This window comes from Leucoraja erinacea, chromosome 10 (genome assembly GCF_028641065.1).
Source record: "Leucoraja erinacea ecotype New England chromosome 10, Leri_hhj_1, whole genome shotgun sequence".
In the NCBI taxonomy this organism is placed as follows: Eukaryota; Metazoa; Chordata; class Chondrichthyes; order Rajiformes; family Rajidae; genus Leucoraja; species Leucoraja erinaceus.
In genome coordinates, this window is record NC_073386.1 from 52,315,106 (window position 1) to 52,338,399 (window position 23,294).

The 23,294-nt window shown below is 47.9% G+C and overlaps 1 protein-coding gene across 2 annotated transcripts in view; it reads left to right on the top strand.

Moving 5' to 3' along the window:
• nos1apa (nitric oxide synthase 1 (neuronal) adaptor protein a) overlaps positions 1–23,294 on the top strand; it is a 214,920-nt gene that overhangs the window by 150,891 nt on the left and 40,735 nt on the right. For both annotated transcript variants that reach the window (XM_055642309.1, XM_055642310.1), the window contains exon 3: positions 16,362–16,454. In XM_055642309.1, coding sequence (XP_055498284.1) covers positions 16,362–16,454 — 93 coding nt within the window. The remainder of the gene's footprint in view (positions 1–16,361; positions 16,455–23,294) is intronic.

The following is a 23,294-nucleotide window of genomic DNA, read 5'->3' on the forward strand; positions in this document are numbered from 1 at the left end:
TGTCAGGGGTTATGAGGAGAAGGCAGGAGAATGGGTTTAGGAGAGAGAGATAGATCAGCCATGATTGAATGGCGGAGTAGACTGGATGGGCAGTATGGCCTAATTCTGCTCCTATCACTAATGATCTTATGTCGTGTATCTCTAAACTAAATTCTATTCAATCATAAAGGAGCAAGGCAGAGTAGATGTCACAGTGCATTCACTCGGGGATAATCTTTAACAAGAGGGAAAATCACAAAATGCTGGAAGAAATCAGCATGTCAGGCAGTGTCTGTGGAGGACATGCATCTGCAGTATTTGCAGTTCCTTGTGTTTCCCCCCACAGATGCTGCCCGGCCGTGAGTTCCTCCGGCACTTGGTGTTTTTAACAAGATTCCAGCATCTGCAGTTCCTTGTGAGTCTGGAAAAGGGTCCCAATCTGAAACGTCACCTATCCATGTCTTCAAGAAATGCAGCCTGACCCGCTGAGTTACTCTTGTTGCGATTTCTGCGTGTAACAAAAATAACTTCAGGGATTTAGAATGCAGGATGGGTTGAGAGAGAGGATTTGAAGACTTTGAAAGACATGGATCCGTCTGTGGCTGCGGTGTCTATAAGCAGCCTGCTCCAACCAGAGCACAGGATAGAAGAAGAAATCAATCAGGAAGTGGTCCCACGAGAATGATCCCGGGAATGAGTGGGTTAATATATGATGAGCGTTTGACGGCAGTGAGCCTGTACTCGCTGGAGTTTAGAAGAATGAGGGGTGACCTCTTTGAAATTTACTGAACAGTGAAAGGCCTGGATAGAGTGGATGTGAAAAGGATGTTTCCACTAATGTCATAGAGTGATACAGTGTGGAATCAGGCCCTTCGGCCCAACTTGCCCACACCGGCTATCATGTCCCACCTACACTAGCCCACCTGGCTGCATTTGCTCCATATCCCTCCAAACCTGTCCTATCCATGTACCTGTCTAACTGGTTCTTAAACGTTGGGATAGTCCCTGCCTCAACCACCTCTTCTGGTAGCTTGTTCCATACACCCACCAACCCCTTTGTGTGAAAAGGTTACCCCTCAGATTCCTATTAAACCTTTTCCCCTTCACTATTGGGAGAGTCTATGACCTACGGTTGCCAACTTTCTCACTCCCATGTAAGGGACAAAAGGTGGTGTGCATATGGTGCAGGCCCGGGATGAAGTGACTGAGGGGGCTGGCAGCCAGCGGATGGTAACAGGGACCTTTTTCAAACGAGAGAAAGAGAGAAAAAACATCAACAACCCTGAATAGGTAAAGAAGTCCCGTTTAGAAGCCATCTTCATTTTGAAATATAACACCAAATTGTAACAAAGCATAATACAGAGCATTATCTGACTACCAGTCAGACATGAAATAACACCAAATAACCCTATCTGTGTGTGCCAAAAGAGTAGACATATAATCACTACAAAAGAGGACAAGAGGGGGGGGGCACACCAAGTCTACTTTTTTCCATGGATATTTCTTGCTGCTCTTGACTGATTCCAGCAGTCCTTTGTCCTCTTGCACAGCCAGAGAGAAGTCCTTACCTGACACAAGTCACGGTTCACAGATATTTGAACTTCATTCTTGGTCATCTCTGTGCTGCATCTGTTTCTTCAGTCTGACTATTTGATGGGCATCAGAGAGATGATCCTCTTTACAAAGATCCTCTCTACAAGAGCCTGGCACACTGAGGACCAATGAGATAATCCTGAACATGTTGATCAAGTTGGCTTTCCCCTACAATTTGGGAAACTGACACCCACTTCTCACTGGTGGATTTTGTGGTATCCTGTCCTGGCTTTCTGTACATCCTCCCGGCTAGAACAAAACTCTTCATAGAGTTGGTCCATATTGAGTTGGTCCATATTGACTGCCTTCAACTCCCCCTCCCATTCCGAATCAGACCTTTCTCTCCTGGGCCAGAGTGAGCACCACCGGAAACTGGAGGAGCAGCACCTCATATTCCGCTTGGGCAGTCTGCATCCCGATGGTCTGAACATTGACTTCACCAATTTCCGGTAGCCCTTGCTGTCTCCTCCCGTTCTCAGCTCTCCCTCAGCCCTCTAGCTCCTCCTCTTCCTTTCTTCTTCCCGTCCCACCCCCCCATCACCCTACATCAGTTTGAAGAAGGGTTTCAACCTGAAACATTGCCTATTTCCTTCGCTACATTGATGCTGCTGCACCCGCTGAGTTTCTCCAGCAGTTTTGGCTACCTTCGATTTTCCAGCATCTGCAGTTCCTTCTTGAACACTCCTCACAGAGGCCGATTGGTTTCAGTTTCTTCATTACATTTTCTGGTGAGAAATCAAACCACTTGTCCATGTGTGTAATGACAGGGTCATAGTCCTTCAACAAGTCCTGATGCTGCTTGGACCTTTGTGCTGGTACTTGTTTGCCCATCAGCTGCCTGGTCTGGTATGCAGAAAAGCTGTCCTGTTTCCACTGAAGCATCTTCATTTTGAACTTTTAGACTTCCTCGTAAACATCTGTGATGCAGAGCTTTATTTCCTCCAGCTTTTTTACGCGTTGGGCAAAAACACACCCCGCGTTGTGGAAAAAGCACCAGTAAATTATTTCAGTAGCTCCAGTTTTTTCTTCATCCTCAAAAATCCTCTTCAGTGCCACACGGCAGGTCTCAAGGGACCTGAAGTATGACGTTAGAGCTGGCCAGCTTTGCAGGGGATGTTCGACGGCTGGATGAAGGGAGAGCCATCGTGCGCAAATATGACTCAGAATTTCACGCCACTCAATGTTAACAAAGGCAAAAAATGAACGCAGTTCCTCTCTTTGGGAAGCAGATATTGGGAAGTGGATGTAGGCCTTTAGAACAATTCTCTCGTATATCCACTGACAGCTGATCACAGGCGTGCGTGCGTGCTTGCACGTGTTATGAGTTATGTGAGCTGGGCGATTAGCCTTCAGAATGCGATTGTTGGCACTGCTCAATAACTGGTATAATGACTGGTGCTTCCCAAAGTTTACATTGGCATTATCTGCTGCACAGACTGTGACGTGTCTAATATCCAGTTCATACTTTTACAGACAGCTCATCAGAGCATGATGTATGCCATTTACAGTTTCATCACTGTCTTCATAAAAGTTCACTTACACTGCACTCCCATCAGACACAGAAATATCTCACGCACACTGGGAACATTTTTCTATCTCCCTTGTTTGAGGTATCGATGGCAACTGAGAAATATGCAGGCTCCGGTTGGGGGCAGATCATCCATAATATCCCGCAGTCTTTCATCCTGAAACATTAATTGTAATCATCTCAGCTTTCGTTCTTCCCAAGTGCATCTTCTTCACAACATTTGCGTCATTAAACAAAGCACCGTTGAGCTTAGCAAGACAGTCGGTGCAGTTGTAGCAGGGTCCGTGTTTAACCGTATAGGTACACACACGAGGCTTCACTTGCCGTGGTTTTGTCATTTTCCGCAGTAGATTCCACAAAGAATGCACCAATATTGCTTGCACCTTTAGCTAGTGTGGCCTTCTTGTGCACTTCTGTGGAAGCACGTTAAGTTAGGTCATGCTCACCTCCATGGCCAATTGAGAATTCCCGATGGCACAAAGTACAGAAGGCCTTCGTCGAGTCACCGCTGATGGTCTTAACCCACGTCTTTGTTGCTTCCCATTCCTTGTTATGGCTGCAAAGTCTTCTTTTTTGCAGGTTTATCGAAACTTGCACATGCCGATCCGACCGAACACCAGACGTTACTGAAACTTTGTGTTTTGGCTGGAATTGGCAAAATATAGCGTACAACTGATGCGCATTAGTGGTCCTGTGATTGGATGACAGGCGGATCACTCATGTGCGGCATCAACAGTACATGCAACACGCACACACGCTGTTGTATCAGATCTAGGATTTGTCTGTAAGCTTGGCCCTCTGGTGATTACAGAGTAGAGCGTCTCCTCGACGTACAATGGGGTTACGTTCCGATAAACCCATCGCAAGTCGAAAACGCATTTAACACATTGCGATCACGTGGCTGGAAGTGATGTGCGGCTCGCTGCTGTTGCCCAGCGTCTGATGATCATAAAGGCGAAATATCGTAAGTTGAAGCATCGTATATCAGGGAGCATCTGTAGTAGCAGTCAAATACGGGACAAGGGCGGTCCCGTATGGGACAAACCAACTTAGCCCAATATACGGGATGTCCTGGCTAATATTGACAACCCTACTAGGACCAGAGGTCATAGCCCCAGAATTAAAGGATGTTCCTTTAGCAAGGAGATGAGGAGGATTTTCTTTAGCCAGTGGGTGGTGAATCTGTGAAATTCTTTGCCACAGAAGGCTGTGGAGGCCAAGTTAGTGGATATTTTTAAGGCAGAGATAAATAGATTCTTAATTAATACAGGTGTCAGAGGCTATGGGGAGAAGGCAGGATAGATCAGCCATGATTGAATGACGTAGACTTGATTGGCCATATTGCCTAATTCTGCTCCTATCACTTGTGAAGCTATGAAATGCTGGAAACACTCAGCAGGTCGGGCAGCATCTGTGGAAGGAGGAAGTTGCCACTTCCAAACCTGAGGCAACAACTCAGTGACCTGAAGGGTTAACTTTGCCTTTCCCTCCACAGAGGCTGCCTGGTTTTCCCCTTATCCCAGCACTACCTGCTTTATTTCAGATTTCCAGCATCTGCGCCTTTGACTTTCAACTGAATTAACTAGCAGGTTCATGCTTCTCTCTGTCTCTGTGGTGTCAGAATATACACTGCTGAAGCTGCATTGATTAAAGGAGTTGATTAAGTGCTGGATTCTGCAAGTTGTGAAGAAAAAGTATGAGTGCAGGTGATGAATTATACCACGGAGGGTTGTGATTCCGGGGAATGTGGCCCATTCAACGTATGCAGTTGGGACTGGCGGATGTAGATTGCTGTGTCTAACTGATCTTGATTTCTGCTCAATTACCTTCAGGGTTATGGAGCAATCGCACGGAGATTCATCTTCATTGGCGTTGCTTTTCTAGTTGTATAGACCTTCCCCGGGAGAGGACGTTAAGATTGAGATTGCCCACAGGAATATAGATCGTTGAACAGGAGCAAAAGGAAAGACACAAAGTGCTGGGGTAACTCAGCGGGTCAGGCAGCATCTCTGGAGAACTTGGAGAGGTGGCGTTTCGGGTCTGGACCCTTCTTCAGGCTGGTTGTGGTGATGGGGAGAAAGCTGGAAAAGTTTAGTTTAGGTTAGTTTAGAGATACAGCACGGAGACAGGCCCTTCGGCACACCGAGTCTGCGCCGACCAGCGATCCCCGCACATTAATGGCCCTGTCCCACGGTGCGAGTTCATTCCAAGAGCTAAAAAAAAATCAAACTCGCGGTAAGCACGGAGAATGAACGTAGCGGGTACGTCGGAGCTCGGGGAGGTCTCTTAGCGGCTCGTAACGCTAATGGCAGGTACTCGGGAAGACTCGTTAATGGCAGGTAAGCTCGGGAAAACTCGTGAAGATTTGTTGAAAAATTTTCACGAGAGCCCCGAGTACCGACGAGCGGCCATTACCGTAAATCTCTGAGTTCAAATCAGGGCAAACTCGGGAGAGCTCTTGGAATGAACTCGTACCATGGGACAGGGCCATAACACTGTCCTACACACACTAGGGACAATTTACATTTTATAGAAAGCCGATGAACCTACATACCTGTACTCTTTGGAGTGTGGGACGAAACCGATGATCTCGGAGAAAGCCCGCGCGGTCACGGGGAGAACGTACAAACTCCGTACATCAGCACCCGTAGTCGGGATCGAACCTGGATCTCTGGTGCTGAAAGTGCTATAAGGCAACAAAAGATGTAGAAACAAGGAAATGTGGATGCTAGTTTATACCGAAGATAGACTCACAGTGCTGGAGCGACTCAGCAGGTCAGGCAGCTTCCTTGGAGGAAAAAGATGGGTGATGTTTCGGGTCAGGATCTTTATTCAGACTGCTTTTTCTCCAGCAATGCTGCCTGACCCACTGAGTTACTCCAACACTTTGTGTCCATCTACGGAATAAACCAGCATCTGCAGTTCCTTTCTACACAGTGAAATGAAGCCACTTTGTATTCCTTGACTTAAATTGACACTGACTGTTCAACAAATCACCCTCAACACTTATACTGGTTTACAGCAAAGATAGACACAAAGTGCTGGAGTAACTCTGCGGGTCAGGCAGCTACTCTGGAGGAAAAGGATGGGTGGCTTTTTCGGGTCAGGACCCTTCATCAGCCCAGCATCTGCAGTGTGTAGGAAGGAACTGCAGAGGCTGGTTTAAACTGAAGATAGACACAAAATGCTGGAGTAACTCAACGGGACAGGCAGCATCTCTCGAGAGAAGTAATGGCTGACTTTAAGGGTCGAGACCCTTATTCAGACTGAGAAAGGAAAACGAGAGATATAGACGATGATGTAGAGAGATATCGAACAATTGAATGAAAGATATGCAAACAAGTAACAATGATAAAGGAAACAGGTCATTGTTAGCTGTAGCTAGGTGAGAATGAAAGACTCGGGTGGGGGAGGGATGGAGAGAGAGGGAATGCAGCGGCTACTTGAAGTTAGAGAAATCAATATTCATTCCGCTGTGTTGTAAACTGCCCAAGCGAAATATGAGATGCTGTTCCTCCAATTTGTGTTTAACCTCACTCTGACAATGGAGGAGGCCCAGGACAGAAAGGTCAGTGTGGGAATGGGAAGGAGAATTAAAGTGGATAATAGAGGAGGCCTAGGATTTTCAGTGTTTGTGGAAACCAATATATATTGTAGTGGAGAAAAAGATACAGGGCATGGTATATGGGTTTGAGGGGAGTGCTGGAGTTTACATATTCTGTCTAGAGTTAAATTCTGCATCCATTCATGCGAAAATAAAGTCGACATTATTTACATCAAAATGATATCTGTATGTGATTCCTGCCTCTACCCCAGTCATTGTTGTCATGTGGAAACCCAGTGATGTTAATCGACACTGATTTAGTGAGACCAGCAAGAAATCTGAAACTCGCCCAGAGCTAGTGCTGTCAGAGTGAACTAGTCTCATGAACAATTTGACAAAGAACAAAATGCTGGAGTAACTCAGCAGGACAGGCAGCATCTCTGGAGAGAAGGAATGGGTGACGTTTTGGGTTGAGACCCTTCCTCAGACTGAGAGTCGGGGAGAGGGGAACTAGAGATGTGGAAGGGTACAAAGAGAATGTAAGGCGTGAAAAGGGTGGATACAAAGAGAATGTCCCCTGACTCTCAGTCTGAAGAAGGGTCTCGACGTGAAACGCCACCTATTCTTTCTCTCCGGGAGGGGCTGCCTGTCCCGCTGAGTTACTCCAGCATTTGGTGTCGATCTTCGATTTAAACCAGCATCTGCAGTTCCTTCCTACACTTAACAAAGAACAAAAAGAACAGCACGGTGGCACAGCGGATAGAGTCGCTGCCTCACGGCGCCAGAGACCCGGGTTTGATCCTGACCTCGGGTGCTGACTGTGTGTGTGGAGTAGAAACATAGAAACATAGAAATTAGGTGCAGGAGTAGGCCATTCGGCCCTTCGAGCCTGCACCGCCATTCAATATGATCATGGCTGATCATCCAACTCAGTATCCCGTACCTGCCTTCTCTCCATACCCTCTGATCCCCTTAGCCACAAGGGCCACATCTAACTCCCTCTTAAATATAGCCAATGAACTGGCCTCAACTACCCTCTGTGGCAGAGAGTTCCAGAGATTCACCACTCTCTGTGTGAAAAAAGTTCTTCTCATCTCAGTTTTAAAGGATTACCCCCTTATCCTTAAGCTGTGACCCCTTGTCCTGGACTTCCCCAACATCGGGAGCAATCTTCCTGCATCTAGCCTGTCCAACCCCTTAAGAATTTTGTAAGTTTCTATAAGATCCCCTCTCAGTCTCCTAAATTCTAGAGAGTATAAACCAAGTCTATCCAGTCTTTCTTCATAAGACAGTCCCGACATCCCAGGAATCAGTCTGGTGAACCTTCTCTGCACTCCCTCTATGGCAAGAATGTCCTTCCTCAGATTTGGAGACCAAAACTGTCCGCAATACTCCAGGTGTGGTCTCACCAAGACCCTGTACAACTGCAGTAGAACCTCCCTGCTCCTATACTCAAATCCTTTTGCTATGAAAGCTAACATACCATTCGCTTTCTTCACTGCCTGCTGCACCTGCATACCTACTTTCAATGACTGGTGTACCATGACACCCAGGTCTCGCTGCATCTCCCCTTTTCCTAGTCGGCCACCATTTAGATAATAGTCTGCTTTCCTGTTTTTGCCACCAAAATGCATAACCTCACCCTTATCCACATTATACTGCATCTGCCAAACATTTGCCCACTCACCCAGCCTATCCAAGTCACCTTGCAGTCTCCTAGCATCCTCCTCACAGCTAACACTGCCCCCCAGCTTCGTGTCATCCGCAAACTTGGAGATATTGCCTTCAATTCCCTCATCCAGATCATTAAGTCTGGACGTTCTCCCTGTGGACCACATGGGTTTCCTCCCACATCCCAAAGACTTGTGGGTTTGCAGGTTAATTGGCCCTCTGTAAAATATGGGAAAGTGGGATGACCATAGAACGAGTGTGAACGTGAGATCGACGGTCAGTGTGGACTCAGTCGGCCAAAGTATGAGGTTAAACACTGGCAGGGCATTATACAGCTGGGCTTTTATATTTATTTCAGACCACAGATTAGCAGAAACATGTGTTATTTGCTGTTAATTTGTTATTGTAGTCCTTCGCTTGGGGAGCAAAAACAGTTTACATAGAGCGTAGTACAGCGCAGCACAGGAACATGCCCTTTAGCGCACAACATCTGTGCCAAGCATGATGCCAAGTTAAAACTAATCTCTTCTGCCTGCACATGATCCATATCCCCCCCATTCCCTGCACATCTAAGTGACTATCTAAAAGCCTCTTGAATGGCACTGTCATATCTGCCTCCACCACCATCCCCGGCAGCACGTTCCAGGCACTCACCACTATCCCCTGTCTAGGATGAGTTACCCTGCACATCTCATGGGTGGCACGGTGGCGCAGCGGTAGAGTTGCTGTCTAATGCCCCTGTCCCACTTAGGAAACCTGAACGGAAACCTCTGGAGACTTTGCGCCCCACCCAAGGTTTCCGTGCGGCTCCTGGAGGTTCCCGGAGGTTTTTGTCAGTCTCCCTACCTGCTTCCACTACCTGCAACCTCCGGGAACCACACGGAAACCTTGGGTGGGGCGCAAAGTCTCTAGAGGTTTCCGTTCAGGTTTCCTAAGTGGGACCGGGGCATTACTGCGCTTGCTGCGCCAGAGACCCGGGTTCGATCCCGATCTAAGGTTCTGTCTGTGCGGAGTTTGTACGTTCTCCCGCGTGGATTTTCTCCGAGGTCTCCGGTTTCCTCCCACTCACCAAAGACATACAGGTTAATTGGCTTGGTATAAATGTAAATTGTGCCTAGTGTGTGTAGGATGGGGTTAATGTGCGGGGATCGCTGGTCGGCGTGGACTCGATGTGTCGAGAAACTGCCCCTCTCACCTTAATCCCCTACTCTCTAGTTCACTGCACAGATTTACAACGAAAATCCACCCTCAACTTATTAAGTGGAGATTGGTACATTGGATGTTGTTCACGTTCTTACTTCAAGGCTTCAGCCAGAGAATGGGTCAGACAAGATAGTTCAAGACAGCCAGGTCAAATGTGTATAGGTGCGTGGAATCGAAAGGAAATTGGATCTTAAATTAGCTCGGTGGCAGTAAACAGAGTCTGAGGGTTGTTTTTTGTAACTGCCAGGCTGTTAGTAATGGGTTCTGCAAAGCTCATAGAGTCATACAGCACAGAAGGCTGTGGAGGTCAGATCCATGGATATTTATTAAGGCAGTAGTAGATAGATTCTTGATTAGTGCGCGTGTCAGGGGTTATGGGGAGAAGGCAGGAGAATGGGGTTAGGAGGGGACGATGGATCAGCCATGATTGAATTGCAGAGTAGACTTGATGGGCCAAATGACCTAATTCTGGTCCTATCACTTATGACGAAACAAGGTCCTTCGGCCCAACTCATCCATGCCAACCAAAATGCGAGTCCCACGCCCACATTTGGTCCACATCTCTCTAAACCTGTCCTACAGGAGAACCAGGGCTGGCAAGTGTTTGCCGGGCTGGCGAGTGATTGCTGGGCTGGCGAGTCGCTCGCTGCAGCTCCGGCCATGGAGCAGCCTCAGTGCAAGTCCCGGGCGTTCGTCGGAAGCGTTGCGCCACGGCCATGAGCGTCTCTGTGCCGAATTCGCCCTGGTGAACGGCAAGGACCAGGCTGCGGCTCGGTGCATCCTGGAGGACAACCAGTGACTGCTGGAAGTAGTTACCAAGCACTGGGTAGAAGCGGTAGAAGATAGTGGCCTTCAAATGGGGATGGTTGGAGAAAGCATCCTGCTTGCCTGCTAGATTTTCACTTGCTGTAACTGCAGGAAAAATGTTCCCGATGTTGGGGGAGTTCAGAACCATTGGTCACAGTTTAAGAATAAAGGGGGGGTCAGTTAGGACAGAGATGAGGACAAACTTTCTTCAAGCAGAGAGTTGTGAATCTGTGGCATTCTCTGCCACAGAAGGCAGTGCAGGCCAATTCATTGGATGTTTTCAAGAGAGAGTTACATTTAGCTCTTGGGACTAACGACATCAAAGGAGATGGGGAAAAAACAGGAAAGAGGTACTGATTTTAGATGAACAGCCATGATCATATTGAATGGCAGTGCTGGCTCGAAGGGCCGAAGGGCCTATTCCTGCACCTATTTTCTATGTTTCTATGCTTGAGTATATGGCAATAAAACTCGACCACTTGATTTTGAAGCATTCATGCATGGTGGAGGTATAATGTAGTCATAGAGTGATACAGTGTGAATACCGGCCCTTCGGCGCAACTTGCCCACACCCGCCAACATGTCCCAGCTACCTGCCTGCTTTTGGTTCATATCCCTCCAAACCTGTCCTATCCATGTATCAGTCTAACTGTTTCTCAAATGTTGGGATAGTCCCTGCCTCAACTACCTCCTCTGGCAGCTTGTTCCATACACCCACCACCCTTTGTGTGGAAAAAGTTACCCCATAAAAAGTTACTTTTTAAATATAATTAAAACAATAAACATTGAAATCATACTTCTACAATGAACTAAAACGTGATTTTATTACATCAAATTTCAAAAAGTCCCTACCGTGGGAGGGAGGCACCCTTCTCCCACACCCTCCCCCCGACGAGGGAGTGGAGCGAACTTGCCGTCCTGTTCCATGTTCTCTGTAATCTCACAAGGATGGACAGGAATTCAGTTTCGAGCCTCATTTGAAAAAATATATTCCACTCCTAGAGTGACTTTTGTCATTCTGCTTCAAGAGCTGAGTGCCTTTGAATCCAAGGTTCTTACCTTTCCCAAAATAGTTTTGATTTGAAAGCACCTCCATTGAAATGAATGATGTCTGAATTGTGCAAGCAGCTGTTAATGTTTGCCACTTGTACCGTGTCGTACGAGGACGATTGCTTAGGAGATGACCGCTACGCGTGTGGGAGGGGGAACGTGTCTTCTTTCCAGCCCATTGGTTCAAGTAAATGGAGAAGGAGAAGGAGAAAGAGGTGCAGCGGACAGGCCTCGAACCTGGTGAGATGCAGAAGGAGCCCGGCCAGGACTCGCCCCACAGTGCCCAGTCCCTCCACGCACTAGAGTCTCACAACTCCTGCAGAGTAGTTATTGAGATGGCTGATCCGTGGGCAGTTGCTGCTGGGACGCAAGTCGGGGCCTGGTCAACCCTGGCTGGGTCGCCTGGGCGAGGGTGGCTGATGTTGTGAGACCCAAAACACCCGATGACCCCAGGTCACATCACTGAGGATGCATCCCAGCGCATCTAGACGATATATATTTTACACAATGATGAGTCCAAGGTTGATTCTCGATGACAACGTGTAAACAATTAGCAAAAATAGACACAAACTGCTGAAGTAACTCAGCGGGACAGGCAGCATCTCTGGATCGACGGATTGGTTGACGGCTCTGATGTGTTCTGCACCTTTTCATGTCTCCCTCTCCCCTGACATTCAGTCTGAAGAAGGATCTCGACCCGAAACGTCTCCTTCAGAGATGCGGCCGGTCCCGCTGAGCTACTCGGGCGTTTTATGTCTGTTTTCGGTGTAAACCGGCATCTGCAGTTCCTTCCTAAATAATTAGCGAGACTCCTTGGGTTGAACCACATTATGGCCAACCTGCTTCCCTGCTTCATCGATCCGGTGCCACCAGGATACTGAGCCTTAAGGTGAAATTACGAGTAACTGCACACCCCCTTCTTGGTACAATACAATACGATCATACTTTATTAGCCAAGTATGTTTTGCAACGTACGAAGAATTTCATTTGCCAAGTCAGCGATACTAATAAAAAGCAACGGAACACACAAAACACATTTTGACATAAACATCCACCACAGCGACTCCTCCACTGTGATGGAAGACGATAAAAAGGTCAATCTCTTCCCTTCTTGGTGCTCCCGCGGTCGGGGGCTTCGAACCTTCCGTTGACGGGATGATCTTACTCCCGTGGGCGAACAAGCTCCTGTATCAGGGGGAATCTCAGCCTCCCCGGGTCGGGCGATTGGACCCCGGGTCGGGGCTTGTCGAACCTTCTGCATCGTTGGAGCTCCCGACATCTACGGTCTCTACCCGAGACTGCGAGCTCTCGAAGGTATAGTCAGCGGGCTGCGGTTGGAGCGTCGATCAAAGGCAAGGGATTGAGGATCAAGGGCTTAAAGTCCCGAGCGAGGCCTCCAGCTCCACGATGTCAGGCCGCTGAGCGACCGGAGATACGACCCGGAAAACAATTGTGTCTCCGGCAAGGTTCGAGATTTTTTTAAAGTTTCCAACCACCCCCTCCCCCTCCCCGCACATAAAACAAACCAGAGAACTTTTAAAACACATTAAAAATGACAAGAAAATACTAAAAAAACAGACAGACTGTTGGCGAGGCTGCCAATCGTGCAGCACCCCTGATGGTATATTCCACTTTCCAAGATAGTGCCAGGCTCTTTGCATTCTGTTCCAGAAGATGATCTATTGTGCTCATGTACAGTAGGGAGGGTCCCGACCCAAAACGTCACCCATCCACATTCTCCAGAGATGCTGCCTGACCCGTTGAATTACTCCTGCACGTGCGAATGCAGCGCCAGAGACCCAGGTTCGATCCCGGCTACGGGTGCTCTCTGTACGTAGTTTGTACGTTCTCCCCGTGACCTGCGTGGGTTTTTTCCGAGGTATTCGTGTTTCCTCCCACACTCCAAAGACGTACAGGTTTGTAGGTTAATTGGCTTGGTAAATGTAAACTCTGTCCCTGGTGGGAGTAGGATAGTGTTAATGTGCGTGGATCGCTGGCCGGCACGGACCCGGTGGGCCGAAGGGCTTGGTTCCGCGCTGAATCTCTAAACTAAACTAAACTAAAAACGAAGTAATCTCAACTAAATATTTGTACGGAACTGAAAAAAAAAAAACAATCGATGACTTTGGCATGATAATGACAGTGAAAGGAATCAGTGCTCATTGCCAATGTAATGGTCATTTAGAATAAAATAAACTCACTCAAATCACTCTGTGATCATTCACACTAGATGAGGGGCGGCACAGTGGCGCAGCGGTAGAGTTGCTGCCTTACAGTGCCAGAGATCCAGGTTTAATCCTGACTTCAGGTCCTGTCTGTGTGGAGTTTGCACGTTCTGTCTGTGGCCGTGTGGGTTGTCCGGGTGCTCCGGTTTCCTCCCACGCTCCAGGTTTGTAGGTTAATTGGCTTCTGCAAGTAAATTGCAAATTGTCCCCCGTGTGCAGGATAGTGCCAGTGTACGGGGTGACCACTGGTTAACGCCGACTCAGTGGGCCGAAGGGCTTGTTTCCACTCTGTGTCTCTAAAGTCTAAATAAATAGAAGGAAAGTAGAGATCTCCTGAATGCCTGTGCACTGATTCACAGCAATAAAGGACCTTCATTTAGAGTTTGCACCTTACCAATGTGAGATAAAATGACTCTCCCAATTCATAGCTGAATGATGATTGTCCTCTCATTGCAGGGTCTTCCCAGTGCGGGGAGTGGGGAGGGTGGGGAGTGGGGGGGGGAGATAAAAGAAGCTGGAGATGCTGAAATATTGAGCAAAATATACAAGGGCTGGAGGAACTGCAGCGGGTCAGGCAACATCTGTGGAGCGGATCTTATTGAAACATTTTCGATTATTACGGGTTTGGACACGCTAGAGGCTGGAAACATGTTCCCAATGTTACGGGAGTCCAGAACCAGGGGCCAATGTTTAAGAATAAGGGGTAAGCCATTTAGAACGGAGATGAGAAAGTATTTTTTCACCCAGAGAATTGTGAATCTGTGGAATTCTCTGCCTCATTGGACGGCAGTGGAGGCCAATTCTCTGGATGCTTTCAAGAGAGAGTTAGATAGATATCTTAAAGATAGCGGTGTCAAGGGACATGGGGAGAAAGCAGGAATGGGATGCTGATTGTGGATGATCAGCCATGAGCTCAGTGAATGGCGGTGCTCGCTTAAAAGGCCGAATGGCCTACTCCTGCACTTATTGTCTATTGTCTATTGAGTGGGCAGGCAATGTTTTGGGTCAGAATCCTTCTTCAGACTGATGGAGTAGAGGGCGGAGTAAGCTTGAAAAGAGAGGTGAGGGCTAAACCATGTCTTTCCACACCTAGGATAAAGGCCAAATGAAGGCAGGTGGGACTAGTGTTGCTGGGACATGTTGGCTGGCATGGGCAAGCTGGACCGAAGGGCCTATTTCAATGCTGTATGACTATGCCTCTATAACCCCTCCTTTGCTCTATTTATTGTACTTAAGTGTGACTTAATTGTATTTATGTATCTGATGTGCTTGGATAGCATGCAAAACAAACGTTCTCACTGTACCTCTGTGCACATGACAATAACAAACCTAATACTAACACCAGGTTTAAGGACAGCTTCTTCCCAACTATCAACACCCACACACACACACACACACACACACACACACACACACACACACACACACACACACACACACACACACACACACACACACACACACACACACACACACACACACACACACACACACACACACACACATACACACACACAGACACACACACACAGACACACACACACACACAGACACACACACATACACTCACAAACAGACACATACACACACACACACACACACATACTCACACACACATACACTCACAAACACATACACACTCACTGACTCACACACCATATATATGGCAATAAAGTTTCTTGAATACTCTCACGGCTGAGCGCAAGCTCTCCACTTTGGGGCTTCCGCAGTCAGCGGCATTTCCGCAATCAGCGCGACCTCTGCACTCACCGGAAATTACGCAATCAGCACAACCTGTCCACTAAGCGGAAGTCACGAAATGAGCGGGACTTTTGAACCAAACAGTCGGACCTAATAAGGCATTTATTCCTTCCAAACACAGTTGGACCTAATAAAGCATTGCAGTTTCAAGCACAGGCAGGGTAGCAGGCCAAACAACTCATGGCATTGGCATTAAAGGCTAACAGCTCATTTATTGCAAGTACATTGCAGACTCACAGTTCAGTTGATTCACAGCTTAGAATGAGAGTCGTGGCCTCTCCCTCGCGATCTTGCAGAGTGACTGAGCCACATCCAGGAATCCGTGTGTTTTATAGTCCTGCCCCCCCCCCCGGAAGGGGCGTTACCTTCATTGCGGTGATCGACAGGCGAGAGGATCTCAAGGCTTTTTAAACAATCATAACTTTTTCACTTTTCATCGATGGGAAAATTCCTCGGGGCCTGCTCAGCGGAGGAGGACTGCAAGATGGCCAAAAATCATAGATGGTCACGTTTTTTTCTAAAATCAATATACAGCAAGTGGTCAAGATGAGACTTTTAATTATATAGATGTAGGAAAAAAGAACTGCAGATGCTCGTTTGTACCAAAGATGGACACAAAGTGCTGGAGCAACTCAGCAGGTCAGGCAGCATCTCTGGAGGAAAAGATTGTGTGACATTTCGGGTCGGGACCCATCTTCAGACATATCTATCTATGCATTTCTGTGGACTGTCTTTGGTTACACTGAGGACTAAGATATTGTGGTTATTAATTTACAGATGTTTTATTTATTGTATGTGTGTGTGTGTGTGTGTGTGTGTGTGTGTGTGTGTGTGTGTGTGTGTGTGTGTGTGTGTGTGTGTGTGTGTGTGTGTGTGTGTGTGTGTGTGTGTGTTATGCTGCAGAAAGTAAGAATTTCATTGATCAATCGCTGGTGCATATGACAATTAAACACACGTGACTCTTGCCTCTCTTGAACTTTTTGCATCTCTTTTATTTCAGTACGAATTTAAGGCCAAGAACATCAAGAAGAAGAAGGTGAATATAATGGTGTCTGTGGATGGGGTCAAAGTCCTTCTCAGGAAGAAAAAGAAGGTGGGTAGTACACCTCTGCCAAGTTTTGATGCAGTGATTAACGAGCAGGTCTCTTGCCCAAAGCGTTCAATCATCATCCGTTAATGAAGGCTAATGTTTTACCATTCCCTTTGATTTACTGAGTTGCAGCTTGCAGCAATTTGTGTGCGCAATGTGTCCATTTACGACTTGTGTGGGCTACTCCAGGACTCTGAGGCCTGAGTAGTTACAGGCCTGTGGTTTGGTCACTGGCGCAGCTCGTAAAGGTCTGGACTCTGGGCACCGTAACGGTCGAACGTGACTCTTTTACTTTAGTTACGTTTAGCAATACAGCGCGGAAACAGGCCCTTCTGCCAACGCAGACCAGTGATCACCCCTTACACTAACACTATCCTACACACTAGGGACAATTTACTATTTAACCGAAGCCAATTAAGCTACAAACTGTATTTGGAATGGGAGGAAACCCATGTAGTCACGGAGAGAATGTACAAACACATACGACACCTGTAAATTGCCCCTAGTTTGTCGGGAGTGGATGGGAAAGTGGGAGAAGATAGAACTAGTGTTTTAGTTTAATTTAGAGATACAGCGTGGAAACAGGCCTTCAGCCCACCGAGCCTATGACCACCAGCGATCAGCCCGTAACTCTAGTTCTAGCCCACACACACCAGGGACAATTAACAGAAGCCCATTAACCCACAAACATGCACGTCTTTGGAGTGTGGGAGGAAACCGGAGCCACCAGGGGAAACACACGTGGTCTCAGGGAGAAGGTACAAACTCAGTGCAGACAGCACCCGTAGTCGGTATCGAACCTGCGTCTCTGGCGCTGTGAGGCAACAACTCTCCCGCTGCACCACCGTGCCACCCAGTGCGAACAGGTGATCGATAGATAGATAGATGGCGTGGATTTGGTGGACTTTATCTCTAAATAAATAAATAAATAAACGGGGAATGTTGTCGATTTACAGTGCCAGAAACTGGGTCACACATTGCAATTGCAAACCAGCTCTGGTGGTATTGAGCAGATGCGGTGGAATATTGGTTTAGCAGATGACAAGTTAAGCTAAGGCTTAATTTCCACTTTCGCAAATCCTTATGAGAGATTTTTGGAGGATTTGGGAAATTGTAGCTTCAATAATGACAAGGATTTGGAGTGCAGTTGATTGATTTCCTATCTGACGAAGAAAAGCAATCAATTAAAGTAATTGGTACACAAAATTGCTGGAGAAACTCAGCGGGTGCAGCAGCATCTATGGAGCGAAGGAAATAGGCGACGTTTCGGGGCGACACCCTTCTTCAGACTGATGGGGGGTGGGGGGGGAGAAGGAAGGAAAAGGGGAGGAGGAGGAGCCCGAGGACGGATAGGAGGGTGGGAGGAGACAGCAAGGGCTAGCAAAATTGGGAGAATTCAACGTTCATGCCATCCGGACGCAAGGTCCCCAGGCGGAATATGAGGTGCTGTTCCTCCAATTTCCGCTGTTGCTCACTCTGGCAATGGAGGAGACCCAGGACAGAGAGGTCGGATTGGGAATGGGAGGGGGAGTTGAAGTGCTGAGCCACCGGGAGGTCAGGTTGGTTATTGCGGACTGAGCGGAGGTGTTCGGCGAAACGATCGCCCAACCTACGCTTAGTCTCCCCGATGTAAATCAGCTGATACCTAGAGCAGAGGATGCAGTAGATGAGGTTGGAGGAGATACAGGTGAACCTTTGTCGCACCTGGAACGATTGCTTGGGTCCTTGAATGGAGTCGAGGGGGGAGGTGAAGGGACAGGTGTTGCATTTCTTGCGGTTGCAACGGAAAGTGCCCGGGGAAGGGGTGGTGCGGGAGGGAAGGGAAGAATTGACAAGGGAGTTGCGGAGGGAGCGGTCTTTGCGGAAGGCAGACATGGGGGGAGATGGGAAGATGTGGCGAGTGGTGGGGTCACGTTGAAGGTGGTGGAAATGGCGGAGGATTATGTGTTGTATTTGCCGGCTGGTGGGGTGAAAGGTGAGGACCAGAGGGACTCTGCCCTTGTTGCGAGTGCGGGCATGGGGAGAGAGAGCAGTGTTACGGGGTATGGTTGAGACCCTGGTGCGAGCCTCATCTATGGTGGCGGAGGGGAATCCCCGTTCCCTGAAGAACGAGGACATTTCTGATGCCCTGGTGTGGAACGTCTCATCCTGGGAACAGATGCGGCGTAGGCGGAGGAATTGGGAGTAGGGGATGGAGTCTTTACAGGGGGGCAGGGTGGGAAGACGTGTAGTCCAGAGAGTCATTGCTCTCTTCACCATTTGAAAGGGAATTATGCTCTCATCCTTACTTTATTAATCTGTGAGTGATGTTGTGAACAGCCATTGGGGGCTGAAGGGGCTGGAAACAAGGAACTGCAGATGCTGCGGGCTTGCGAAAAATGACACAAAAGTTGCTCGAGGAACTCAGCAGGTCAGCCAGCATCTCTGGAGGACATGGATAGGTGACGTTTCGGGTCGGGACCCTTCTGCAGACGGATAGGTGATGTTTTGAGTCAGGAACCTTCTTCAGGCTGTTCTATGTTCTATGCTCTAACTTTGGAAATACATTAGAGCCTTAAAGCCATGCAGGATAGAAACAGGATAGAACTAGCGTACAGGTAGTTGGTCAGCACGGACTCGTTAGGCCAAAGGGTCTGTTTCCATGCTGTATCTCTAAACTAAAAATCAAAGGCCTTTCGGCACAACTTGTTCATGATGACCAAGGTGTTCCATCCACACCAGTCCTACCTGCCCACGTATCCCTTGAAACCTTTCCTATCCATGTACCCGTCTAAGTGTCCTTTAAATATGATTTTACTTCGGAGTCACGTGAGTGATTCCGTGAAGAACCCAGCAGGTACTGCGCATGCGGCATTATCGCACAGCTGTGCAACGCGGCCAGCGGGAGTCGGGCTAGCTCCCGCATCCAAGGAACGAGAGGTAAGTACTTACCTTAATCGGGCCTTGTGGTTTTTGCTCCAGGGGGAGCAAAGTAGAGAGGCATGGTGAGCGGGCCCCGTTTCGACTCCAGCGTGGAGCCGACAGTGGACGGGGAAAAAGCGCTACCCGGACCGCAAACGCTGCGGACCGCTGACAGGGAGCTGCGCTGATGCCGGTCCGCTGAACAGCTGTTTGGTAACAGCAGCGGACCGGCGGGAAGTTTAAAAAACCCGACCGGCAGCCCTGCAGACTCCTGACCAGGAGAATCACCGCCCGGGAACCGCCACAACGCCGCCTGGAAAACGGCAGGCAGCCTCTACATGCAGGTAAGAGAAAAATCTTCCCAATTTACAGGTTCTACAGGAGCCAACTTCCTCCAAAACTGGAACAGATGGAGAAGGCAAAATAAGTATGTCTGTCTCCCCAAGCCAGAGGAGGTCATGGAGTTCACCTCCAGGAGAAAAGGGGCACTGGCTGAATGCCAAGGGAGCTGACTCCTACCCCAGTGCTATTGCACTAGCCATCTCCCTTGTCAAGGGATTGATGCAACAGCGGAGTTTGAGCTATGCCTCCTCCAATTTAGCACACCCTTTTGCTCCCTCTTTTGAGGCTAGCTAAGGAGGCCAGGGCTGGGCTGGCTTAAACGCTGGGCAGGCGGACGAGAACAGCAGTATGCCAGGGGAGCAGGATCAGGAAGAGCTACTGGGTGTCGTGGGCCACTACATGGCTCCTACACGCGACCATCTTCCCAACAAAAGTCCTGCAGGAGCAGGCCTTTCCAGAGGCAAATCCGCAGGCAGCTGGGTCAGCAGACTTGCAGACAAGCAGCGAATTCCACAGAAGGGTCAAGATGTTACCGCCTTTGCTCGCCTTTTCCACGGATTATACTCTCCCAGGATGAGACTATCCCATTGCACTACCAGGGTGCTGACGCCTAAGATGTTCCCAAATTTGGGATACTCGACTGAACAATGGTGCATATAGACCTGCCCGCAACCCCAAATATATGGGGCTATGCAAACCGCTGCTGCGGGAAGAGAGGCAGATAAACCTGTGTGCCTCATGAAGGCAGGCCATGGAACGAGCAGGACAAACACCCAGCTGGCAGCACCCCTCGGCATCCACCAGTGAATCAAACAAGGACTGGTGAAAGCCTGGCGACCGCTTCACTTTACCCCCAAAGTTCTTTTTAGACGGGGCCCAGAGCGGAGCCGTGGGAAGATGCGCCGCCCCACCGACAGCACCAGCATACCAGCAAACTACGCCTTCATGAAAAAACAACAAACATGGAGGTAGGTAGTCTGGTTCCTCCCGTTTACACTAAACAAGGGTGTTCTACTAACTGCGTGGGGGGGCATTTACACTTGTGGATAAAGCATGGGATGCTGTCACAAATAACTAAAATATACTCAACAGTCTTAGAGGATAAAAACGAATTCAAATTGGGCATATTACCGCCAGTTCAGCAATGCGCCCAAAGGGCATTTTCTCCCTCTAAGAAAAAGAGAAGTGAGAAGGTCAAGCTGAACTAGAAAGGCTCATTACTAAACGGATCATGGGAGTAAACATGAGCCATTGGAATTTGTATCGAATATATTCACCAAAACTACAAAAGATGGTGAATGTAGCATCATCATTGATCTAATATCACTAAATAAATCTGTTGAGTATATACACTTTAAGATGGAGATGGGTTCTTGTCACTGCCAGACATCTGATCTCCCTAGGATACTTATGGGGAGCATTGATATGGAAGATGCTAAATATCTTATACCCATACACTAGGATCATTATAGATACCTAAAAAATTTTACCTGGATAATGGATATCCCGGTTAGGGCAACCATGGGAGCATATAGCATTCCCTATGGTCTAACCTCAGCCCTAAACTATTATATATGGCCATGAAAATATTAAGAAAACAAGCATAATCATGGCATATATTGGATGATATCCTCATATTAGGGGAAACAAAGGAATTAGCTGTGGCAGCAGTTCTAGCTACGAAACAGCTCCCTAAAGCTGAGGTTTATCCCACGCCCAGATAAACCAGAATTGAAGCGTTAACTACCAAGGATTATCTGGGCTTCAATAATTCCGTCCATATGACTGTTACTTTGCCAAGGTACTTGGGTCACTATAATCAAATCATGAATGTACCCACTGAAGCTATATCACAATTAAGGTGGTGGGCAGACATATATTTGGCATAGTTTTCAGCCCTATTTCATCATCACCAATCCCAACCTGGTTATTAAAAACCGATGCCAGTACTTTAGGCTGGGGAGCAACTAAACTCCATATCCAGCACAGGTAACAGATGGACCAATTCACAAACATCGTTACTACACATACCGGGCATCAACTACTTGGGATTGGTGATCGCCTATTGGGCTAAAAAGCATATGCATTTCAAATGCAGCACGTACATATGTGGTTACGGATTGATAATACTATGGTGGTGGCTTATATCAACCATATGGGGAGCATAATAATTATTATTGTGCAACAAATTGGTCAAACAAATCTGGCAATGGTGTGTCAAAAGACATTTTAACTATCAGCTGCCTATGTCCTAGGAAGCTAGAACACAGTGGGAGACACCATGTCACGGGGTAAAATCTATGATTACATTGAATAGATGTCAAACCCAAAATATCTGCTAAATTTATTAAGCAGTTTGAAAGCCAGATATCAATTTGGTTGCACAAGACGGAATCACCAGTAACCCATGTATGTGACTTAGGAACCAGATTAGAGGCAGCAGCGATAGATGCCTATACGCTGGAAGGGGGAATTTCTGCTTTGCCTTCCTCCCTTCTGCCTCATCAGACGGGCACTTCGCAATACAGAGGGATCTGTCTCCGAGATATTGAACGTGCCCGACCGGCCTACACAGCCATGGTTCCCAGTTCATCACGACACGGTGGGCGAGTCACCTATGGATTTCCCTAGTGGACCATGGTTGCTGACTCAACCCAGTATCAGGCACAAGCCACCCATGCCAGGGAAACATCAAACTCCTGGGTGCAGGGTTTTGAATAGACCTTACCAGGGACTGGGATTATCCAAAGGAACCATTACCACCATGTCGGCATCCCTGCGAACAGTCACTAAAAGCTAACATGGGTAAAATACTGCCACGACGCAGGGACAACGAACTATTCAACCACTGACGTATTGGAGTTCCTGGAACATCTACACCATGACTAAAAGGTGAGTTACAGTGCCGTAAATACAGCATGGAGCGCCTTATCTGCTTATCTAAAACAGCATGTCAGCAGAGCATGGGATCCCATCCACTGAAGGTATGAAGGGCAACTATAATATAAGCCCCAAAACACCCAGGTATATACCCATGTATGGGATTTTGGTGTGACATTGACATGTCTCAGAGATGGCACCAGCCAGATCCCTCAGCTTGCTTAATCTATGTTTTTAAAAAACGCTCATGCTTATGGCTCTCGTACACGCTCACAGAGTCCGGTCACTCCATAAACCAGACTGGATAACATGGTGATTACCCCAGACGCATCACGTTCATATTTAGGTCTGGTAAAATCTAACTCGCAGGTATATGGGACTAGGCGAGATTATGAGTTCGGCACGAACTAGTAGGGTCGAGATCGCCTGTGTTTTCCGTGCTGTAGTCGTTATATGGCTATATGGACCAGGAACGCCCAATTCACTGGTGGGATTCCGGGCCTACCCACCAGAGTCCAGGTTGAGTGTGGTGACCCATCTACTACTATATATAGACACAACCCACAATCTTAGAGGGAGAGGAAAGCCTATGGGTCAACCACAGTAACCCAAGACGGGGTATGAGCCAAACCACTCCAAGGTGGCTCAAACAGGTACCGAAAGCTGCCGGAATAGATAATAATACATTTAATCCCATTCCACTAGGGCAGCATTGGTATC